Source organism: Dromaius novaehollandiae, chromosome 2, assembly GCF_036370855.1.
Source record: "Dromaius novaehollandiae isolate bDroNov1 chromosome 2, bDroNov1.hap1, whole genome shotgun sequence".
Taxonomy (NCBI): Eukaryota; Metazoa; Chordata; class Aves; order Casuariiformes; family Dromaiidae; genus Dromaius; species Dromaius novaehollandiae.
In genome coordinates this window covers 156063559-156086967 of record NC_088099.1, presented here as the reverse complement: position 1 = coordinate 156086967, position 23409 = coordinate 156063559, and the positions used below count along the sequence as shown (strand labels likewise).

Here is a 23409-nt window from a genome sequence, read left to right as displayed (position 1 = left end):
CTGACACTTGAGATTACTCATGTAAATAGAAAAATTATAGCATACTGGTGATGCCAGGCACCTTGAATTTCATCTGAGCCTGTGGGTGACTGGAGAGGGATCTATAAATACTACAAGAGAGGGGAAACAGCAAGTATGAACAGTGCATGAGAAATTCAGGATTGATTTACTCTTGAGATTTCGATAAAAGATTTTCAAATATTTAAGAGAATTTTGGATATGAGACAGTCCTTGGGAATCAGAGCACTGCAATAGTCTGTTGAAAAAATACTGTGTTTTGTTCCATTTCCCTGCTTTACATGCAGCCAAATTTTGTGGTGTACTTTGAGTAGAAATGCAAGGAGTTTGGCAATCCAGTCCTAATATCATGCGACATCATGAGACTAAAAACTTTTTTTTTATATACTTATGAAATATTCTGCCTTGGAGACAGGCAGAAGCTTCAGTCTGATTATCAGTGAGTGACTCACAGGACCCACAATGATTCTTCTCAAAATGTGACCTGCTTTTTCCCCATGTTCAGCTCCCAAATTGCCTGTTTCAGATGTCTTCTGCTTCCATTATGAAAGATTTGCCTAGTTCTAATTGCAGAGTTCATAACGTCACAATCCATGTGGTAAATGAGCAATGCCACATTTTACATAAAGACTGAGTAAGTTATTTAGCTACTGCCTGCAGGTTTTGACAGTTGTCTTTTTAAATCTGTAGTTGATCAGATATGGCACGCTTGTGCAAGGTAGCTGCAGACAAAGCAGTCTTTTCTTTGTGTGCGAGCTCAGTGTCTCCTTCTGTAGCAAGCTGTAAGCATCTCCTTTTTAACCAAACATCAAACCTGTGGGGTTTATGGAATATTTACAAGGGAGAATTACTTTTTCAGATTATGAAAAAATAGATAGCCATGTATTTATTTGGGAGAAATAACATAATGTTCTGAGAAGACAGATGAGTAACCTGTGGACCCTGGCCACAAGAATTCATACATTTATTGTTAGTGACGTATCATAAAACAGAACTGAATGGATCCAATGTGTTAGAAAAGAAACTTTAAATTTTAACATAAATATAGTCTCTTGAAGGATCAGGAGTGAAATTGTAACACATTCAGTGTAGGTGGTATGAGCAGTGAAAGCTATAATGGAAAATATTGAGCAACCTTAACTGTGAAGGGTTTGGCTTCCGTTTATTATGATTTTGCCAGTCTGAAATTTCTATACCAGATAACTGGCAACCGGTGACTGCTTTAGATCACTCTATCAGCTCAAGTGGTAGAAAGAGGTTGGTATTTAGAGCTCTGAATCAAGTCTGAATCCAGCTTTGGGACTCGTCGTGATTCTGTACGACAGAATTTTGGATTTGTTTAGTTTCCATTGGGCTATTTTGAATACAAACATTATGAAATCTCTCCCCCCCTACTCCTGGCATTGAGCCTTATTTATGACACCTTATTTTCCTTCAGCATGTGTGCTGTTAGCCTCAGAGACGGACTTTGTGCTTGGAGCTGGGTAACGTAACTCACACAAGCTCAGGGGAAGCATTAGCAGTGACAAACTTCGAGTCAAAGCAGAGAGATGCGGGGGGGATGATGGCAATTTTAAGTGAAGTTTTCAGGCCATCTGATAAAGACTGTGGGGGAGTAGGTTGTATGTTTTGCTCACACTTGCTGTATATGGATTATATAAATAACTGTGGCTTGGTGAGGAATGAAAATGGATGTATTTTTCCTAGGTTTTGCGGTTGACAAAATTAATGTGCTGCATAAAAAAAGAAAACATTTAATATTTCATTCCCTAGAAATATCTGCACTCTGGGAAACTCAGAAAGAGCCAAAGAATTGTTTACTAAAGGAGAACATCAGGCTTAGGGACTCGGTGGCTGAATCAACCCACATAGGCAAAGCCTCAGGAAAGAAAACAGGGAGAATAGCTCCTTGAAGACTCTACTTTCAGTGTTAAAGCGGAGGCAAGGGGCGGCTGGGGAAGGTAGTCTGCAGCTCCACAAGTGCTGGGAAATCAGAGAAGGAGAGAGGTCCCTGGTGTACTGGATGAGAAGGCGGCCTCCGAAGGGGCTGCCCTTGGCTCCGGTGAAGGCTTGCCACTGGGGCTGCTCCTGCAGCTCCTCCATTTCTCGGGCTGCTTCGGCAGCAAGTTATGGGCCTCCTCAGGACCTGCTGTGGGTGACGTGATGTGACTGGTCACTGTTCCCTCCTCCGGTTACTCAAAGCAGGAGGTTTCAGAGTGTGTGCCCTGCCTGGCTCCTGAGAGCCACCCGCTTTCCCCCTTCCCGGGCGTCTTGGCATCACCCTGACCAAACTGTTTGCTTGTTTTTTCTCTGTGCCGATACAAAGAGAGAGGAAGTGCACATTCCGTTTATCTTTTAATGCTGCTACTTTTCGGAGGAAATAAGGATGGCACTTGGGCTTTCTATTTATAACAAACAACCTCAGCTAGCTTGTGCAGTAAGTAATTTGTTGGGGTCTGGACCCTTGGTCTGCTGTCACGACTGCAAGAGTCCTCCCCTCACTGGCAAAGAGGTTCTCTTGCTCATGCAAAGTTGCTGATTGCAAGGTGCTTTGAATAGGAACTGTCTTCATTTTTTGAGTGTAGCAGTGTGATGATGCTTACCACTACTGCTTAACAGCTGTCCCGGGGAACGTGGTGAAAGATTCTTCATAATTTGTACGAAGCCATTGATGATCTTTTTCACCCTGCCTGCTTGTAGCCCGCTGAAGGCTTGAACCTGAAGCCTGGTTGCTTCCTAGCAGTCTTCTTGGCACCAATTGCCTTCCGTCCAGATGGACTTTACCTAAAGGTGTGTTGGTCTCCAGGATCTTTCTGAAGTTTCTCTTAAAAAGCATTAATTTATGTCTTCTAAATAAAAGGTGTAATAAATATATACATTGAAAATATTTTTAAAAGATTTTAAAAACAGCCCATCACAGTTGAGATTCAAGCCTGTCTCTTTAAGGGAGCAAGCAATATATGCTGATTTCAGCTGAATTTGTTTTAAAACAGCAGAAAATAGTAGATTCATCTTTGTCTCACTACAGTGTTAGAAATGAGCAAAGCACAGGTGCAATTTGTATTCTCACAAGGTGTTATTTTAACTAATTTGTATCATGTCCCTGTGGTGGGGATCTCATGCTCTTGGCAGATCAAGAGGTTTACAATGTCAAATCCCTTTCAGCGCTGGGGGAGAGCAGATGATGTTACTAGATGTTACTTGTTTGAACATAGTAACATGCTTCTAGAGAAAATTGCATAGAAACACTCACAAACAGTATTGTTGTCTCTGTTTTTCTGTTTATGCCCACATTCAAGCTGCTAAAAGGTTCATACAACGTAACTTCGCAGATGATCTGATTCATAAACACTTTTCCTTAGGTGTTTGCTCTCCTCGGTCTTAGTTTTGATGGTGGCACCAGTAGTTGGATGGATTCTCATCTCATTTTATGTGTGTCTTCACCGTTGTGAGAGCAGTTGCACGAATTTAGTGAAAGTTTGATCTCTCACGTGAACCCCACGAGGCGAATGCTGGTGTCGTGATACTCTGATGCAATCATGATACTGAAGCAATCACAGTGCAGCAGAGCTTTCTCCAGCTCTGAGTCACAGTTCATTGACAAGAGTGTAAAACACCCTGTGTTGACATTGGCATAGTGTGGGCACAGTTTGTACGTTTTTGGCACAGCTTTTCCTTTCAGATATAACTAGCTCTGGGGCATTTTGGTTTTGTGCCTTGCTGAAACTGCTACATTGAAAGTTCTGTATTTTAACGTTTCATTGAGCAAAATGACACAACTGTGTCAACTGGGTGACTTGCTTGGCTTATCTTCCCTCTGGAAGCCCACATACCCACATACAGTGATTAATGCTAGGGTTTGCTGCCGTCCAATTTTTTTTTTTTTTTTTGGTACAGTATCACTTCATCGGCTGTTAAATGGCTCTGACTTGTTAACTTGGACTTGTAGCAGTGTTACCCTCAGCTTCAGAGATGCTTCTTCTCATTTGTCTCCTCCTTTTCCTGCTGGAAGATGTCTACGTGGAGCATGGGCCTCCCATGCTTCTGACACGTTAGGCAGCTGAACAGTATTTCAACTAATCAAGAGCAGCACTAGTATGGAAACATTTGTAAGAAAATCTTTTATATGCCCTGCTGCCTGCAGCAAACTTGCAGACTTTGGGGTGCACTCGCTTCAGCACAGAAGGCTCAAACGGTCCCCACTTACTGAATAAGCCCATAAAGACGCGTGATCTGGTCACATTCGGTTCCATGGACTTGAGTGACTCCGAAGACTGATCCCTAAACGCAGGGTTAATAAGTCCTAAATATGGTGGAGGGCTTGCCTAGTTCCTCTTCTCTGCTGCTTTGGGTGTAGGTAGCATTAATGTTAGTACATCCTTGGAATATAGTCCTAACAGGCTTCTAGGTGATGTTTTCTCTTGTAGTCGCCTTTGGAAATCCTCTTTGCTTGCTTGCTTAGGAGAGAGGACGCTGCTTTTCCCCTGCAAAGTCAAAGTGCTTGATGATCTTTGAGCAGATTAGGGCATCTTGTTCCTTTCACTTTCATATTGCAAACCTGCATTTCCTGTCCTCATCCCTGTAGCAATGAAAGAGCTGTACTTGAGAGTACTGGCTTGGCTTCAGCAGTCTTTTTTCCCCTCCTAGGAAACAGTTTGAATGTGTCAGAAGAGTCCCAGACTCTTCACAACTGTGTCTGGCCGAGAACCGCACCACGTTGGTCTATAGTATTTCTCTCATTAAAAGCCTGCTTCTTTTTCTTCTTTAAAAAAAAAAAAAAAAAAAAAAAACCCAAAGTCATCTGTGAACAGTAACAAAGGATTAATTGTGGAGAGTTGGGACTTGGCAGAGCTGCGTATGAATGAAGTGCTTTTTTGGAGCCTGCGCTGCCTGTCTTGCAGATCAAAAAATAAATGTGAAGTATTTCACTGTGTATCAGTGGATTAATTCATTTGACTGCCACTTCCGTTTTGCTGGCCTTTGTGGGGAAGGGAGCTCCAGAGACTGGAATTTTAATTGCTCGACCACAGTTTCTAATTTGTGGTGGGCCAAAAGGGCATGGATCATTAATTAGTGCTGAATATAAGGATCTCTGGAGCTGAGCTATAGCATCAAATGGGTGCGTTTAGGCAACTCTTAACTGAAATTACCGTCTATCAGTAAATTGAGTTATAATAATGAAACCATTTGAAATTTTTCTCAGTCCCTGCAAGTTGAATTCTGTGTTCTTGGAATACTTCCTGGTGGTTTTAGAGAATTTAATAATTTTATATACTATATATGTATATGTACACATATACCTGTATATAAAAATATTATATTCTGTAGGCATATGTGTACATGCCTAAAGAATAGGAAAGAGTATTTTTACATAATTCAGAGTTATTTTACAATGGCATACCTTATTTCTTTTTATTAAATAGTTTTGGGTTTTAATCCATTAGGTAGGTTCACTGGCAATTAAAAAGTATATAAAAACAGTGCTCTCTAGCTACTTTCTTTTTCTGTCACTGCCTGGATTTGTATTACTGTATCCAAGAGGTAACTCTACGTACTGAGTGTAATGGTCTGAAAACAGAGTATTATCAATATTGCTACTTTAATGTCCAATAGTGTGTGTTATATTTTTTCTAGTATTATAACTTGATGGTGGAAGTGAATTGTATAACTTCGGTTAACATTGCTGCATTCAAGATTCTTGGATAGTGCCGTGTAGAATAGAAATATGCCTATAATCTCTGGTGGCATCAGCTTCTTTTTTTAACTAGAAGAGTTAAGAAATGGTTTATGGACAGATTGCAGATTGTAAACATGAGAGGGATCACCATAAATTGCCACGTGTAATTAGGTTCCTGGTACATTGGGGTAAAGCACACTGTTCGGCAGTATTTGCATCCAGCATCTAGAGGTAAAGAGGAAATCATTGCTGATAAAACTTGTGGATCATCTGCACAGCGTGCACCTTATTTCAGCTAAATGCAGAAACTGGGCTTTAATTATGGTCATATAATTGCAACCATTGACTGGGCCAAATGGAAAAGAGTGGCTGTGAAATTTAAATAATACAGAAAGAATTACATAGTTGGGTCAAGTTCTGCCACCTGTTCCATCTACACATTACATTTGTACACTTACATGTATTCATTGGGGGGCTATTAAAAAATGAAACACATTTGACTATGCCAGAGCCTTAAAATTTGTTTTGTAAAACCGAACAGAATTCAGTGATGAATCTAGACAGCTATGCTGGTATTTAGTGGAAAGTAGGCAGTATTTAGTAGAGATCTACTGAAATCCAGTTTCTTTCAGATAGAAAACAAACTCACTTTATTTTTTAACTCTCCTGTAGATTTTTATAGCAAAGATGGCGTTCAGCAGTGTATTTTACCCATGCATTGGTGGATCTTTATAAGTCTGGGTCTCTGAGTATCCGTTCCCCATGGGAAGTTAGTAGAAAATAGATGTCTGGGAGTTCAGGTGTTGGCAAGAGTTTTCATAGGACTTTTTTCCTCAAGGTGATTTTCTTGGCCTTTGCTGAGTTTGGGACTCAGTTTGTGGGAAAAGGGTTATGTTTCTGTCTCTTCTCCTGATAATGCGTCCTCTTTCCAGTGCCTGTCAGGAATTTGCCGGTGCATTGCCTGGAAACTTGGCTTCTAGGCACTTAGAAGGGACGGCGCTCTTCTTCTATCCTCGTGCCTTGGGAATTAAATTCACATTATGTGTTCCCACTCAGTGCTTAGGTTTAGAGCCAAATTTTTTACTTCAGCTTCCTTCCTCCCCTCTCCGCTCTCTCTTTTTCTTAATTAAAAGATGCTCAGGTCTCGCACATATAGCTGCAGCTGGAGGAGGATGAGAACTGCACATATGAAGTAGCCACAGGACTGGACCTTGAGTTAGCATCACATTTGCTGGCATGTCGCTGTAGCAGAGTTCAAAAGCCTGTTGGATTATTTTTTCAACTGGTTAATTAATAATCTCTAATTTTAAAAGAAAAAAATTTCTGATCATTGTCGAGCCAGATTTCTACAGCCTTGGCCATCCTCCCGTTCAAGTTAATGGCAAAATCATGTTAGTTCAGTGGAAGCAGTGGAAGAGTCACCACATCTGTATCCGTTCAGTCTCTGTTTCCCCCAAACACTGTGGAAGTGCAACTAAACTGAGATGCCTGCTGTTAAAAACCAAATCCATATGACACTGACAGTAGCCTCATTCACTCAAAAGCCCTAAAATTCATTACCTCTGAAAATCAGTTAATTTATAGAGTGAGTGTCCAGAGATGAGCACTGGTTTTGTGACTTAGGTGCCTAAGATTTTAGGATAACAGAATCCAGGTAGATATCTGCAAAAAGACCATGAAATCAGTCTTAAAGCCTTTTGTCTTCCTAGTCTCTGGAAGCCCATTAGGATCTCCTGACAGCAGTTCTCTGCACGGTAAAGAAATGAGTTTTAATTACCTAGAACAGTGTGGGAGCAAGAAGTCAAAGCAGAACTGCTGAGTAGGACAGTGTTTCTGATAATCACCAACGATCCTTCTCAGAGAAGAATATTCTGGAAGATAGGTAAACACAGAAGTCTTTATAACTTTGTACCTGAAGGTAGCACACTAAAAAAAAGGAGGGGGGAGAGCAAAAGCAAGATGTTTTAGAAGAAAGATGGGAGTAGATGCTGACAGAGCCTGGGATCTGTAGTTTTGCACAGGTATCTCTCTTAGTAAAGCTGACGTGCAGTACGTTGAAAATAGTGCTGAAATCACCAACCTTATCTTTTGACGGAAACACTGTTCTTGATCTTTATTCCCCTGAATACTTCCATTGCTTTTTTTTTTTCAAAAAAATCTGTCTACTTTCCCTAATTTAACCTTCTTCACCACTCTGCCTTTTCGTAATTTATCCATCTTTTTGTTATTAAATTACTCCCAGACTCTTCAGCAGGACTGACATGCTGATCTGCGTAATTTGCTTGAAATTGTCTCTCACAGTGCTTTAATAACTTCCCCAAATAAGTTCACGGCGCTACTGCCCTTTCAGTTCGTCTCATGGCTGCTCGAGTCAGTACCATCAGCTGATGACAGCTAGTTCGTGGGCCAGCGAGGCCTGCCACTGTCAAATTGCATACGTCTGTGTAAATTAGATATATACTTTTAACCGGTACACCTAATTGTGAGATCTTTTCTTGACTGAGCTCTTAGTTAGCTTCCTGGAGGAGGATGAAACTGTGGCTGGCAAAATTTGGGTAGCACATGAAAATTAGTGCAAGGCTAAGTGTAGGGAAAGGCTGAGGTGGAGCATGCAAACTGGAGCCAATTGCTGGATCAAGTGGACTGATTCGAATATATTCTGAAAATGGGGTACCAAGCAGCAAGGACTGTCTAGGTCACCGTTAGGAAAAGGTGTGTGCGATCCAGGAGTGCAGCAATGCTGAGAAGGGCTTACAGCAAAACTGGCCATGAGCTCCTCAAAGAGTTCAAAAACCAAAAAAAACCACTGCGGTATTTGCCTGCTAAAGAGGGGAGTATGATGCAGGAGCAGAAGAACGACATTGCTTTCGATATGCAGTACAGGTAAGATCATCTGGGAATGCTGTATTCGCTTTCCCTGTCCGTACAGAAAAAAGTGTTGTGAGGGGCTCAGAACAGATCTGACCTGATACCTCTAGTGTCATGAATGACTTGAACTCAGTTTTATTTACTCAAAAGAAGGTTAATAGGCGACTTGATCTTTATTTATTCCACATCGTGTGGACAAGCAGATCAGCCAGAAGAACGGCTTCCAGCAAGCAGAAATACCTGTAAAAATTAGTGGCAGGAGATAAGTGCAAATAAAGTGAGACATGATTTCAATAGATTCACTGTCACTTGGTTGAATATCCTCCTAAAAAGGCTTCCTATTCCTCATCCAACTCTCAACTTGTATATAGGAATTACTGGATAAGGTTTTACAGCCTGTTGAGTAGAGGTCAGATGCCTCTCCTGGCCTTGCACCCATGTAGCTCGTAGGTTCTTACTTCTCCTGTTCTGCTCTTTTCTCCCATTTTGCTCGTTGCACCGTATTGAGATAGGCTGGAGTCTTTCTAGATTTAAGTCTTAGGTAGTTGCACAGCCTCCCATGTTGTGATGCTAGACAAATAAAAATAATAAAGTGCGCTAATGGTTGGTACCAATTCAAACAGCTCACACTGGATGTAACTGTTGAATATCTGCTTATTTGTTGCTTTTTTTTTTCCCATAGTGAAATATATGAGAGAAGCAACACCCTACGTGAAGAAAGGTTCCCCTGTTTCAGAAATTGGATGGGAGACGCCTCCCCCCGAATCTCCTCGGTTGGGCTGTGCATCTTCTGACCCACTGTCGCAGCTCTCTCTCTCCATCCACAGAGACAAAAAAACAATCCCGCTCAAGATGTGCTACGTGACACGCAACATGATGCTGTCAGACCCCGAGAACAGGTGAGCAGGGGCTTTTTTGCCTGGATTTGGGGTTTTGCCTTTGCGCTGGATGGCTGTTGGTCTTTTCAGCGCTGGGACTGACGAGCAGCTGATCAATTGAGGAGCAGTCCCGCAAGGGACTAGTGAGGACACATGGTTGCTGGGTTTAGCACCCAGCTCCCTGGCGGGGACGTGTGAATTCCTGATTGGAGCTGGTGTGCCGCTACCCAGCTGTCAGCGTGGGTGGCAAGCGCATGGGTTTCCGAGCCAGGCCGCCCTGTCCAGTGCGAGCCAAGGCCCAGACTCTGCCCCTGGTGACCTGCGTGGATGTGGGGTTTGGCTCCATCCCTCTGAGCTAATGATCAGGCTCTTCTCACACAACGTCCACCTGAGATCTCAAGGTGTTTTACAGTCATTTCGCAGCACTCCGTGGAGGTAGCTGGGGGAATACAGACTTGTCAGTTTTGGGTAGTGCTAGAAAAATTCTTTAGTGCAGTAATCTGGCTTTTTTATTAGAAATAGATTCATAGGGTTTGTTTTCACCCTGATCAAATGGCTAGTTTTGAAGTAAAAAAAACCTGTACACATAATTGATTACATCTTCCAGGCTGACTTAATCTAATCCCATTAAATTTCAATTTCTTTTTTTTATTATTATTATTTTAAGAATGGTCTGTTTTGTCCATTCAGTTCTGTGTATTAAAGTCAAGAATGTGAGAGAAGTTCCGCTTAAAAGATGTGAATGGGGAATTTCTGTGACTTCCTGTCTTTTTTTCCTAATGCTAAATATAGGATGAGCTTACTAGCTCTTATTTATAACATACGTGGAACAGCTGCAGCACACCAGCACACTCACTGATCCCTGCTCTAACAGCTGCTGACGAAAAAGGGACCAGTCAGGTTAGAAGTACACAGTGATTCTTCCATCCAAATAACGGCCTCTCTGTTCTTCTCCAGTGCACTGGCTTATCAAGCAGCTCTTTGGAATGGCTTTGATTCTCAACACTTACATATAGGCATGACTAGGAGTTACAGTTTCATTTGCAGAGAGGAATAATGAGAAGCGGGGGGAACAGAAGGGGATTCTGGAGGATGGATTCCCCTGTATCCTCTTGTACTGCAGTTCAGAAACCGTATCAGTAGCTGTGTAATCATCTTCCTGTATTTGTCTTACCTTCTTCTTAAAGTTTTTTTTTCCCTGCACTGCCACCAATTTTTTCTTTTTTGTTTAGTATTGCTTTACTTTCCTTCCATTCTTCAGCTCATCGATTAGTCACTGCTGTAGGCAGTGATAGCTGACCACTACGAAAGTGCAATTGTAAAGCAGTAATTAGTACTAGCAGTTTCTTTTTTTAAGTGTCATTGCAAATTTAATTCAAGATGTTAATTGATATGGGCCATTTTTTCTGCACATGTATGTGTAATCTAAAATGTTGGCGTTTGACAGCTGTACTGCTAGCCTTACAGTTTGCGGTTCTCTCTGCCATGGAGTGTTTCTAAAAAAACCCAGCATGCAAGCTGCCTGGTTTCAGTCACCAGAATGTAACAATATTTTACACCTGTTGGCTTTAGTCTTCTAGAATTTTTCCCTTCTTTTCTGGATGTATTATAGTTCTCATTTTCTATCCCTTTCCTAGTCCTGAAATGTGTTTAAAAGGTAAGACTGATTTAGAGGGACAGACTCTTACTGCACTTGGCACTTTTGCGATGGAGCTAGCTTTTTGATGTATTCTACAAATGTGTACGTTCTTAGGAGCTACTAGGAAGTAGTGCGTGGGAGGGTCATATTGCTTATTATCATTGTTTTCATTTTGTGTTGCTGTCATTTCCTGTGGAAAGAGTGACTTGTGATTTTTACTGTAGTCCAACACAATGTAGTATACAAGTCTAAGGTGGATTTTTCCATCCAAGCATGCAGTACTTCACCATCATGCTAGCTGCAGTTTAATAGTAGCATCCTGTGGATTCGTGTCTTTACTGATTTATTGTTGTTCAATGGTTCTGAATACTGGGATTAGTACTTCCCATTGGGAATGGTATTACAATGCAGTGATCCTCCCCCACCGAAATGTATCCCAGGATAGTCATCTGAGTCCACAGAAATAATTGGATCCTTGTTCACAGCAGAGCCATGTCCTTACATGCTCATGACACTTCTGTTTTATAACCCACTGACCTGACACACATAGATCTTATAACTGATGGAGTTGCTTTGCTGGAGTGTTTTAGAAGAGCACCACTGGCAGACTGCCAAAGCTTATGCAAGCCATAAAAGGGCTTCTTATCGGTATCTGGATGAATTTTCAAACATGGCTAAGACCAAGCACAGACATAGCAAGCATGGGTTTCACAGCACAAGAGTTTTTCCAGTGCAGGTTACAGGCTGAGATCATGTCACAGCAGCATTAGGTGGCACTGGTTTGACTTTGAGCATGAGAAAATAACTATGGTCCTTTAGGACCCTGAAGGAAATGCCTGCTTTTTGACACTGAATCATCTCCAGTTCTTAGAAAACTGGGGTGAAATGTGGGTATAACAGGCACGGAGCAAGTCACACCCCTGGTCTAGAGCTGGTAGCCTTGCATTGGATTTCTGCTTCTGCTTAAAGACTGGACCGTGTTAAGATAATCGTAAGTCTGTGTCTATCTTCAAGTAGTCTGGAGAGCATGTTATTTCAGAGAGGGAGTGAAGGTGGGTGCTTTTAGAGCCAGCGCTTCTCAGATGTCTCCTCCATCTCACATGCCTCTGTGTTCACTCTTAAGGAGATAGAGGATTGTTTCACAGGGAACAGTGGCACAAGTATAAATTTAAAAAGCTTTAAGATACCAAAGAGAAAATTCTGCATGACACAAACCAATACCAAGTCTGAGGGTGTAGGAAAATATTTTTTAATAGTACAAACATGGCAACAGGAGAAAAGTTGCAGAGCGTTTTAGTAGCATATGTCTGTGTCAGGCTCGTCTGGACACAGGAGCCATTGTTATATTTTAGGCTGGAATAAACTAGCTTAAAATAATTACCACTTACATGTGTTGTTTGCCTTCATTTTCATTGACAAGTGTCCTTCCTCGTGGCGGCATTAAAGGTTAATGTCAGCCTCACATGGGAGGTTTCCCCTCTCAGTGAAGTGACATGGGGGAAGGCTCACAGTTATTAATGCAAATAAATAGTAAATGTTACTGCAGCACAACAAGCTTTTCATCAATTTCTGCTGATGATATTAATGAACAGGAAAAGAAAAGGGTCCCTAAGGTGAAATTTGTTCTGTTTGTGCTTTTCAAGTTTTGGGACCTGATATAAAAGTACTTCTGTGCTCAGTGTAGGAGGTGTGACATTCCCTGTAGGAAGCGAGGCTGTGCTGCACTGACGGAAGGTTTTTTCCTTCTTCTTTGGAATTCACCCTAAAATCCTGCTTGTGGGTCATTCAGTTAAACCCATTCACCTTCTAGGATTACAGGGCGATGTGAGGCAGGTTGCGACCTGGTTACTTTGAAGGCAGCTACAGACTGTAGCTGGTTGATTGCTTTGATTAAAACATATTTTTACATTGTGAAGCACTGATTCAATGAAAGAAGTATTTGCACGACTTACTGCAAAAATGTCACTTGACCCAATTGATTCCTTTTGCACACATTCTTTCTGAAAACTTTTTTTACATTATTTAATAAATGCCAGTTGTGCGCAATAACATTTAGAGTCAGTGAGAACTTGTGTGTTGCATTATAATTGGCATGATATGAATGGGGGAGTTGTATAAATATGAAAAAAAAAATCCCTGTGTGATTCCGAATTGAAATTTCAAAATCTTAAATGTAAAACAAATTCTGGTGAATTCGGATGTATTTACTTTTGTCACAAAAAGGAATGAAAACAAGTGTTGAAACTTCCTTTAAAATTAAAACTTAGTTTCAACCAGCTTTAATAAGACATAGTAAGAACCAGTCTGCACCAAAAAGCTTGAGTCATGCATGCAGGTTCCAAAGACAAGAAGTCAGAAGGGTGGGAAGGTGAGATAAAAACACAGGCATCCCGGAGTGGGAAGGCAGGGAACTGTGGCACTGGCATAGAACAGAACAGTCCAAAAATGGACTTGCTGAATGTTTTTCTAATGCCTTTTTAGCCGTGAGGCTACATCATTGTTTATATATATGATATCTTGAAGACGAATAGAAATTCCATGCCTTTTCAACAGAGCTGTATGAAAGATGAGTGCATGTAGTTTGGGACCCACCACTTTTCCAGGATTCTCAGTTTCACTTTTGCTCTAAAGCACAACTGTTTTTCTTCAGAAGGATTACAGGAAGGAATTAAAAGATGGAGGGTTTTTAGCTTCTGTGGCTCTTCAGGATCATGCACATACAGTTTACGGGTGACCAAGTGGGGCAGGGAGGAAGCAGGGAGACAAGTATTAGACAGTGCAGGACTGTCTGGACATCTTGTTGGTTAACATTTGGGTGGGCTCCACCCTGCCTGTTTCCTGCTTTGTAACCATGATCATGCTTTGATGTTGCCACACAAGTGCAGCCATTGCTATGCAAAACAAAGGCTGGATTCTCCTCCAAGAGCAGTGTGATTTAGGTGTGCATCTTTGCAGCTCAGGCTTTTTTCCTGCTTATAAGGGAGTTGATGCACTGGCGCACATACCTTGTGCTGGACTCATGGAGGGCAAGGTGGTGCCGTGAGGAATGACCATGTTACAGCGTGCGAGTTATGGCTGTTCTTGTTCCCATTTGTCTTACTTTGCTTTGTGTCTCTCCTCCCTTAATTGAGAGGTAAACAGTCTGTTAATGTTGTACTCAGCGAGGGACAGCCAACAACACATAGTTTGCTGGTTGCTAATAAAAGCACAGACGGAGTGAGGTGCTGTGCCCAGACCAAGCCCCACATCCGGGATTAAAGAGGTGATGGCGCATTTGTGTTACAGCGCTGGCACCGTTGCAGCTTGCCTGGAGCTGCTTCAGCCTTGGGTGGATAGCAGTGGCTCTGCTGTGCTTGCTGAGGAGGGAGAAAATTCCCCTTCCTAATGGATAGTACGTATTTAACAGAATTGGTCGCTGTTTTAGAAAACTTTGTTCTATGTTTGGTTCTTTTTCCGTTGCTATTACCATATGATGCGGGTGAAGAAAAGAAAGAGACGGGAAGTATAAATGCCTGGGGGAGAGAGCAATGGTAGAGATACAATAAAGGATGAATACATTACAATGACAGTGCCAGTACAAAAAGTCCAAAAACCCCAAGGGATTTGGGTCTAGCTCCTCGTGTTGGCACTGAGCTGCTCTCTGGCTCTAGACAAACTCTGTGAAGTGGAGAAAGCATATTTTCCTGCTTCACAGTGTTGTTGTGAGTCACATCTTGAGATCCTTGGATGAAAGGGCTATAGCACTTAATTATCATTATTGGTACAGACATGTTTTGCTATCTGAATATCAATAAGTCCTTTGAAGAAGTCATTGAGTCTGCTAGAGTCAAGATCCTGATGTATATCAAGATTTTTTGTTACTGTTTTTTTCCTGGTGGGCTGTGTTTATTATCTGTTTAGATTAATGTTAAACGACGGGAGAAATCAACAATCCAACATTAAAGTAAAGCAACTTAAAAGGGTCCAATTGAAATCCAGAGAGGAACAAAAATGACAATAATCAGGATGAAATTCTAGTCGACTGTCTCCTCATCCTTAAATCACACTATTGTGCTAGACTATTGCAGGATGCGTAGTTTGTAATATAAGGATAATCTACCACTGTGAAGCCCTTTACATCCTTGCCCACAAAGGGTAGTGAATTTAATATCAAGGCGAACCTGGATTTTTAACCTTACCTTCCAACTATTTTACTTTTATGGATCCAAACCCTCCTTTCATATAAAGTTGGGTGTTTCTTATTGTGTTCTTGTGTGTTTGTAATCCTGTAACCCCCAATCTGGCCTGAAAAACCTATTTACTGGGAGGGAAAAAGTAGGAGACAGTAGAAGTCCACCCACCTTTCTCTCTTTTCGAGCTGAGAGAAGCTAGGTGATCTAGCTAAAAAGGCACTTACAGCATCCCATTCAATTCCTGTATGTGTCATAAGTGTGGGACCTTGAGCTCTAGCCCTGTGTCACTCTGTGGCCACTCCAGAGCCACCAAACACACAGCCATTTGGAGCACTGTTTGGTGACACCAAACAGCTAGGCTGTCTGGCAGGATCTCCTTTTTGGAAGGCCTAGGAGACATATGAATCTGTCCTCTTGAAGAGCAGCATGGCTGGTGGGTCCCTCCTTGGTAGCCAGGGATGTCACATGAGAGGCACATCAGATTGTATTTCTTCTCTTTTAACAGAATTTTGGGGCTAATTATTAACCAGTAAGAGTTAATAATTGGTTTAGGCTGGGTTGTCTGACAGTCCTGTATTGCATCATCTGCTCTTCGGACAGGTCTGCAATTACCAGTGCATTTTGCAGATTGTAATCATCTGTCTTGCAAAGGGGTGGTTTTCCCACTCTGTAGGAGCTCGAACTCTGAAGCCTCTAGACAGAAAGGCTAAATCTTTTATTTTGTTTTTCATTATTAGGAACAGATATTTCCCATCATTTGTGAAACTCTGCACCAGCCAAATTGGTCATAGTTTTTTGCTCTGGTGAACTGATATCTTAGCCTCAGTTTCTTCTCAGCCTTCTTGAAAGGCCACTGAGATCAGGCCCTTCTGTAGTAGTGTCCCTTCCATAGAGATGTGCATTTTGGTTTCTTTTTAGTCCCTCACCAACTAAGCTTTTTGAGAAAGACCCAGAGATCATTTTTTTGCAGAGGCAACCCTAAGGGTATTCATAAATGCAAAAACCAAGCAAACAAACAAAAAAACCCCAGATTTGGCTGAACTTTGAATGTTCATCTGCTCTTATTTACTCCAGTTTTGGGTTGATTTCCTGTAAAGTGTGTTCAATTGTATTTTGTTAAATCACTTTGCAAATAGCATTCTAATGTCCTATGATCTGTAGTAGTCTCTGGGCTACTGCGTGAGAAGTGAATTGCGGGGGTATGTGTCAAAGAATTAGGAGTGGAGAGGAAAATATTGAAGTTGTCCCTTTGCATATTTGAGACATCAGTGGAGAACTGGATAGCCAGAGCATGTCATGAGTGATGTTCAATCTGTGCAGATGGTGGTGAAACACGGATAAAACGTGTCATGATGAGTGGGTGGCAAGTTAGGATGTGTGTGGTACAGAGATGGCAGTAACTGAGCCTGGCTTCACTTTCAGCTGGATTTTTGATTAACAGACTTTTTACCAAGGTCTTTCTTTTCTGTGAAAATCTTTGGATAACAAGCTAGTTGAGAAAAGAAATGTGTGCTTGGGGGGATTGTGTTGCATTTTTGGTTTTTTTTCAGCCACAAAGTCAATAAGGGGAGATTTGAAAAAGTTAAAGGATTTTGATGTTTCCAAGCCACTTCACCATAGGGGACTGCGATGAGAAATGGAAATAAGAATAAAGTGACTGGGAATGGATGTGGAGAGGGATAATAATGAGGAGAAACTGTCTTGAGATATGCATGGGGGAAGGAAGGAGAACTGACTAAGAAAGCCAGCAAGGCAAAGTGGTGAACCAAGAGAGTGAATACTGCAACCCACTTTATTGAGTGAATGTTTTTATAAAACAGAGAAAATTGAAACACCACTGAGATGAGGAAAGAAAGATGCTCCAAGAAATACATCACAGACCAAAAGAAAAGAGTGAGCAGTGAGACTACTGCAGGGAGGGACAGAGAGTTTGTTTTATGTTTGTCTGTACATATGGTGTGTATAGGTAAGTGCTGACATCCAGGCTACCCCTAAACAACGTTGGAGAGCTATTGTAACACCTGTGAGATACGCTGAATACAGAAAGTTGAAATGCAGGGCTTCCCGTTGCCCACGATTCTCCTGTCTTGCTGCCCTCCCAGCAGTCCTTCTGTAAATGACACCTACAAACTAGAGTCCGGGAATTTTAGTCTCTCAGCAAATCATTACAGTCTTGTGGCACTGCATAAATGCTATATCATAATACATGACCTGTCACATCCATGAACATCCATATGAACAAGAGACAGTAACTGTGGATAGGAGGTCCTGAAGCCTGGATTCACCTCACCTAGCTTAGCTACTTATTCTGGACTCCTCCTGTAGTCAGTGAGAAGGAGGAGACATCCCCTGTGGTCAGTTTAGTGGCAGGGGGCTGCCTGGCATGCAGAGGCCATGTATATTCCTTCTGACCACACTGGGAGCCCATAGTGATGGACTGCCTAAATTAGGTGCCCCAGCTAAATGCCAGCAGGTAGCAAGACTGTGTTTTAGTGTAAGCGTTGTAAGCAATGTAAGCATCGTATGTGTAAGCATAGCTATTTTTAATGCCCTATTGTCACTTAACAGCCCTCTTGCTTTCACACACATCTCTGCTGATGGAAAGTCCTTTTTTCCTACAGTAGGAATGATAGAGAGTTACACTGAAGTTGTTACTTTCTCTCATCACTTACATGGAGCTTTTCCATTGATCTCTGAGTCTGTTAAATGAGAAGATGAATGTCACTAACTCAGTACTGCCAATAGTTAAAGTGCAGTGAGGTGACATATGCCCACAGTTACAGGAGAGGTCAGCAGCATCTCGGACTCAGCTTCTGGGATGCTGAATCCAAGGTATTGCTCTCTCCCCAGGACTCAGAGGCCAATAACTTATCTATAAGGAATTTGTGGTTTGTTGAACAGTCCGGCTTCCATTTTGCTTCACTTGGCTACTAATCAATGATCCCGTGGATTTCTTGGTCACATAAAACAGAAAGGCGTGTAAAGCAATGAAATGTTTAGACACATGCTGCTCAGTTGAGATGGACCTGCTGTTCGTCCCCTACCGCGAGACCTTCTCCCATGGCAGTTCATCAGTAAGCCAGAGCTGATCTATCAGCAGCTTGAATCTTTTGTCTCCTTTCCTTACTCATTTCCATCCTCATGGATCTTGTGTCCTTCTTTTTCCTGGGTCCTATTATGCTGCTGCGTACCAGCAAATGTGACGCTGTTCTTTCTCAGAAGACATTAACTCTTCTCTAAGTCCATGAAAGTTTATTTATATGCAGCAGCATGAGGTTGTCTACCCTCTTCCCTGGACTTTCCCAGTCTGAAGCGGTCATTACCACTATGTGCTATGTACAGTCACTTGCTCTTTACTTAGCACAGATTTGGCACGAATTGCAGAAGCATCGTGCTTTGAAGTTGGCTGTGGCTTTCCTAAATGTGCAGCTTTTGTGGCTGAAACATTTTTTTTCCCCTAGCACTAATACATCCCTTTTGCCGACAGAGAGTTGCTTCAGGGAGCTGTGGCCAGTGTTTTTACCACACCAATCACAACAGCTGCTAGTCTTAAAGAAATTTTCAGCAGCATATTTCTAGGGTTAAATCAAGTTCCCACTGTGTCTCTGAAATCATTCCTGTTTTTTTTCCAAGTAACTGACCTCACTGCTCCTTGAAACAGCACTTTTGCCATTGTTTTGGTGCTGAATCCAGTTAGCCACAGTGAAGAAGGCTGGGCTGTGTATTTCCGCATTATCAAAATTCAGCACTATTACAATCAGAACATGAAAGAAAAGAATGAGAAAGAAGATAAGAGGCTTTTTGGGCAATGTGGGGAACAAGTTCTGCTTCTTAATGTCCGTAGACATTAAAAAAATATTAAATATATCATTCTGGGTAGAGAAACGTGGCTCGGGATGTGTTTTGCAGATTGGTTGGTGTGAGCACCCATTAATGTGAACAATTGCAGTGCAGAACCAGATCCTTTCCTTACTTGTATGCTGTGCAGCTCCACTGATATCCCTTTTATTAAAACCCAGCTGGCAGAAAATAGAGATGAAATCATCTGTGACAGCTCGTTAGTGATATATGCACCCTCTGTTTGGACACAAGTCTACAGCTCCCAAGGAACAAGTAACTACATCATTGTAACTGCTGTAAGTTGAAAGTCAGCAAGTGATTGTCAGTACAGCTGGTACCCTTGTGACAGCATGGGGACCGAGAGACTCTCCCATAGAAAACTTCCACTTGATAACCAAATAGCACTTGCTTTGTAAAATTGTTTTCACCTGCTTTGAGGTGCATCAAGTGAAGATACTTCCTCAGTGTCTGCTGGGAAACCAGCACAGCCTAATAGTCTCTCCATGGAAAAATTTCTTTGGAACCTAAACCTGAATTTTCCATTTGTTAATTTTAACATACTTTATTCCTGGCTTATCCCCTGATGCTGCGTGTAGAATTGAACAAGAACCTTAGCATTTTTATTATTATTATTTTATGAACAACTAGAACTACTTAAATATCACCGCTGAATGTATTCCTCCAAATCCCTAGGGCCGAGCTTATACTGGAAAGCTTCCCGTATTTTTACCCTCAGAAGTGGACAAACTTACTTCCCACTGTTTCATGTGCATTTCTGAAGACAGCTGAAGGAGGAAATGGTCTGAGAAGTTTGGCCCTTGAGCCCCTTTTAAGTTTGCAAAGTCAGCATTACGATTTGTGTTCCTGGCTGCACTGGTGCAAAATCAACGTAGTGGGATGGTCTTGAATAACACTGGCTCCAGCTTATCATTAACTTCAATTACTTCACACTTTAATCAGTCTGAATACATAATCTGACCCAGGAAAAGGCACAAAGTGTAAATCAGTGCCTAATTTGGTCCTAAGCCAAAACTGGTGAGAGAAGTGCTTTCAAGAGATTTGATAAAAGGTATTTCTTAGATAATGAACCCTCCTACACAAGGAGGCCTTATCAAATGTGGAATGAATATGGTCTATCAAACATTTGCTTTCAACTGCTTATGATCTGCTGTGAAATAAAGAGCTTGGATCCAGTGAGGGAGCGAGTTTTGGTCTCTTACTTGCAAAGTTATGGCCTTCGGCAGATTCGGGTTTTGTGTCAACCCTGTATTCTGCAAGTGGAAAACGGGATGCTGGGAAATATTCCCTGGCTCCGTGGAACTCTTTGCGAAGGAGAGAGAAAATTACTCTTTTATTATAAGGTTTGCCAAATGATCTCTGAGAAAATGTGATATCATTCGTATGCGTTGCCAAGCTGGAGAGATGCCGCGCATCTTGGCAGCCATCTAGAGCTAACATATAATTCCTTCGGGTTGGTACAGGCTTTATCAGAAACAGTTGCATATGCAGTATTTACATAACTGTGGTGGAGTGTGAGAATAAACACAGCTGTGGCATTGCCCTAAATATTTCAATTCAGTGGGGAATTAAGGGAACTTTATCACTGAACTGCAGATAAACATAATACAGTAAGCGGTGGTCAGTTTAGCCAAGGAACAAATCAAAGCTACAATGGCTGAACGGCTGGAAACACTGAAGTACTTTAGTGCTGGAGTTTACTAAGGTCACTGGTATTTTTTTGCTTTTCAGAAAATATGGAAATGCCATCAGTCAGCTGTTAAACTAAAAGCAGTATCCAAAAGGACTGGTGAATCAAAGCAGCATACCCTGAAAGGCAGAAAATGGAAGAGTTTATAGGGACATAGCGCTTTCAGCATCTGATTGCAGTAAGAGCCCATGGGTATCCAGGAAGTTCCCAAGTTTCCAGGGGAAGTTTCCATCAGGATCTCTGTCTCAAATGACTGCAAAGATGGCAGTCCTAGATCTTTAGCAGAGATCTGTAAAGCTGGGTTCCGAAAGACAGTTTAGTGCCCAGATCTCATAGAGGTCGATAGCAAAGCTTAGGTGGTTAAGGATTTAGGCTTGGGTTCCTACTGTATGAAAAAAGAGAGTAAGCTGCCTAGCAGCTTGCGCAGGCCTGAGACTTGCAGACGTATTCCTTAGGCTGGACCAGCAGTATGGCTAGCAGGGCTCGGTTTCAGTGCTGCCAATGCAGCATTTATTCTTGTTTTGAATTCCCTTTTGAAAAATGTAGCATATATTGCCCAATCTTCCTGTCATTCAGCAAAGGGAGTGAAGTAGTCTTTTTGCAGTGGGTAGCGTATCACCGTCAGACGTTGACGACTGACAAGCAGTCCCCCGGATAACTCCATTAGCAGGTGCTGAGAGATGGTATTTGAAGAATATTTTTGCAAACGAGGCACTCTGTGTGCATACATATAGTAGAATATATACACTGATATCACAGTAGAGTGCATATATGTTGGAATATGCTACATGATGTCAAACTGAAACAGCACTCCATAGTTTTGAGTCAGCTAAAAAAAAAGAAAAAGTCACTGTCTAAACTGTCTAAAGGCTCATTATTTTAGGGACCAGAACTACTGTAGGCATGCTGAAATAGCCACCACCAGGGGAAATACATACTGATGAGGGCCCAACTACCAAAATACTTTTTTGTATGTTTATCCACTTGCTTTAAATAGAACTTAAGTGTTACTCCAGTGCTAATTCCAGCTCGTAGGGAAGCAAGTTGCCATTTGGAAGGACTTTCAGCCTCAGATAGTTTATTTTTAAACCAAAACTAGCTGCAATTCTAACCTAGAAAGAAATGACACGAGCTCGCTGCTGTTCCTTTGCAACTGAAAAAGAAGCACTTTTTTTCTGTGTCTTTATAATCCTTGTTCAGCACTTTGTTTACAGGATGATACACAGTGGCTTTGGAGGTGGGAGTTCTCTTACAGAAATCACAAGCTCTGTATGGACCGTTGTTTCACCAAATCCATACTGTGCATTAATCTTTTTGAAAAGTGACACAATCCTGCCTGCCATCCAGATAATTTTTCTCTTTAAAAGAAGTATTAAAGTGGGTGGCAGAGTGTAGAAAGTAGTGAGTGGTATTCCTGGCTTGTTCCCAGCCTCATCTGGATTATGCACAAATCTCATCACCTCTCTGGGTGCTTTTCCAGTGGTGAAATGGCAATGCTGTGACTGAACCCCCTTTGTAAAACGCTTTGAGATCTCAGGACAAAAAGTGTTATTTAAGTAGTAAGTGACATTTGACTAATAACCACAATGTACTTTTAAAATCCAAGTCCAGTTTGTTTCCATTGGTTTTCTGGGTACATGATCAAGTTCATGTGGCATTGAGAGACCAAGAGTTTCTGATCAAAGGAAGAAAGAGGGTGTGGGAGCTCTTCGGTCACAAATAGCTAAATCGTAACTGCTCCGGAGAGAACATTTTCTTGTGGTTAAAAAAAGTAAGAATATGGTGAGGAAAGTGCATATTTTGTATTATTTAAACATCACCAGATCTGCATAGTGTGACCAAGACTTGTTTCTTTCATACCTGGAGCTGAAAACTCAGTACCTACTGGAATAGCTAAATACAGGCCTTTATTTTCCAAAAGTGTTGAGTTCCAGTAGTGTTACTGAGGAAACATGAGTTATTTTGTTAGCTCAGCACTTTCTGAAAAATCAACCCACTTTTACAACTCTCTAAACAGTGATTTAGGACCCTGGACTGTTCAGTCTCTTAGTTTGGAAAATCCTGACCTTTTCTATTTTTAGAGCAGTGTCTACATGTAGACGGCCCCTTCCCAAAGCAGACTAACAAAAGACCAGCGGTCCTAATTCTGCTAGCCCTAGGGAACTGCGCAGATAGAGCTGGATTCTCTTCTGGATTCTGCTTGTTTTAATCAATTGATTACAACCTGTTAATTGTTAATTAAGCTGCAACTTGCAGGATTTTGTGATTATATAACAAATATTCATATTGCAGTATTGTGTTGAACCTCAACACGAACAAATTCCACTGTACTAATTACTTCTCTGATACAGAAAGGAGTCATTGTGTGTCCCAGGGATCATGCAGTAATGCACAAGTACATGGTTGGTCTCAAATCTCACGTTGAATTTGTGTGGGTAGCATTGAGGGGAAGTCACAGTACATGTGTAATGAAAAAGCACTACTGTGATGTGGAGCTGAGTGATAGGCAATGACCAGGGCTTGGTTTTGCAGTCACTGTGTAAAGATAAACCAGACTATTACTTACTGGGCTATTTAGCAAGTGTTCAAATGAAAGTGGCCCACGAAGC

The 23409-nt window shown here is 41.6% G+C and overlaps 1 protein-coding gene across 1 annotated transcript in view; it reads left to right on the top strand.

Moving 5' to 3' along the window:
• The window catches only part of SNTB1 (syntrophin beta 1), a 120341-nt gene that overhangs the window by 52043 nt on the left and 44889 nt on the right, over positions 1-23409 (top strand). Inside the window, exon 2 of the mRNA XM_026110109.2 lies at positions 9246-9462. Coding sequence (XP_025965894.2) covers positions 9246-9462 — 217 coding nt within the window. The remainder of the gene's footprint in view (positions 1-9245; positions 9463-23409) is intronic.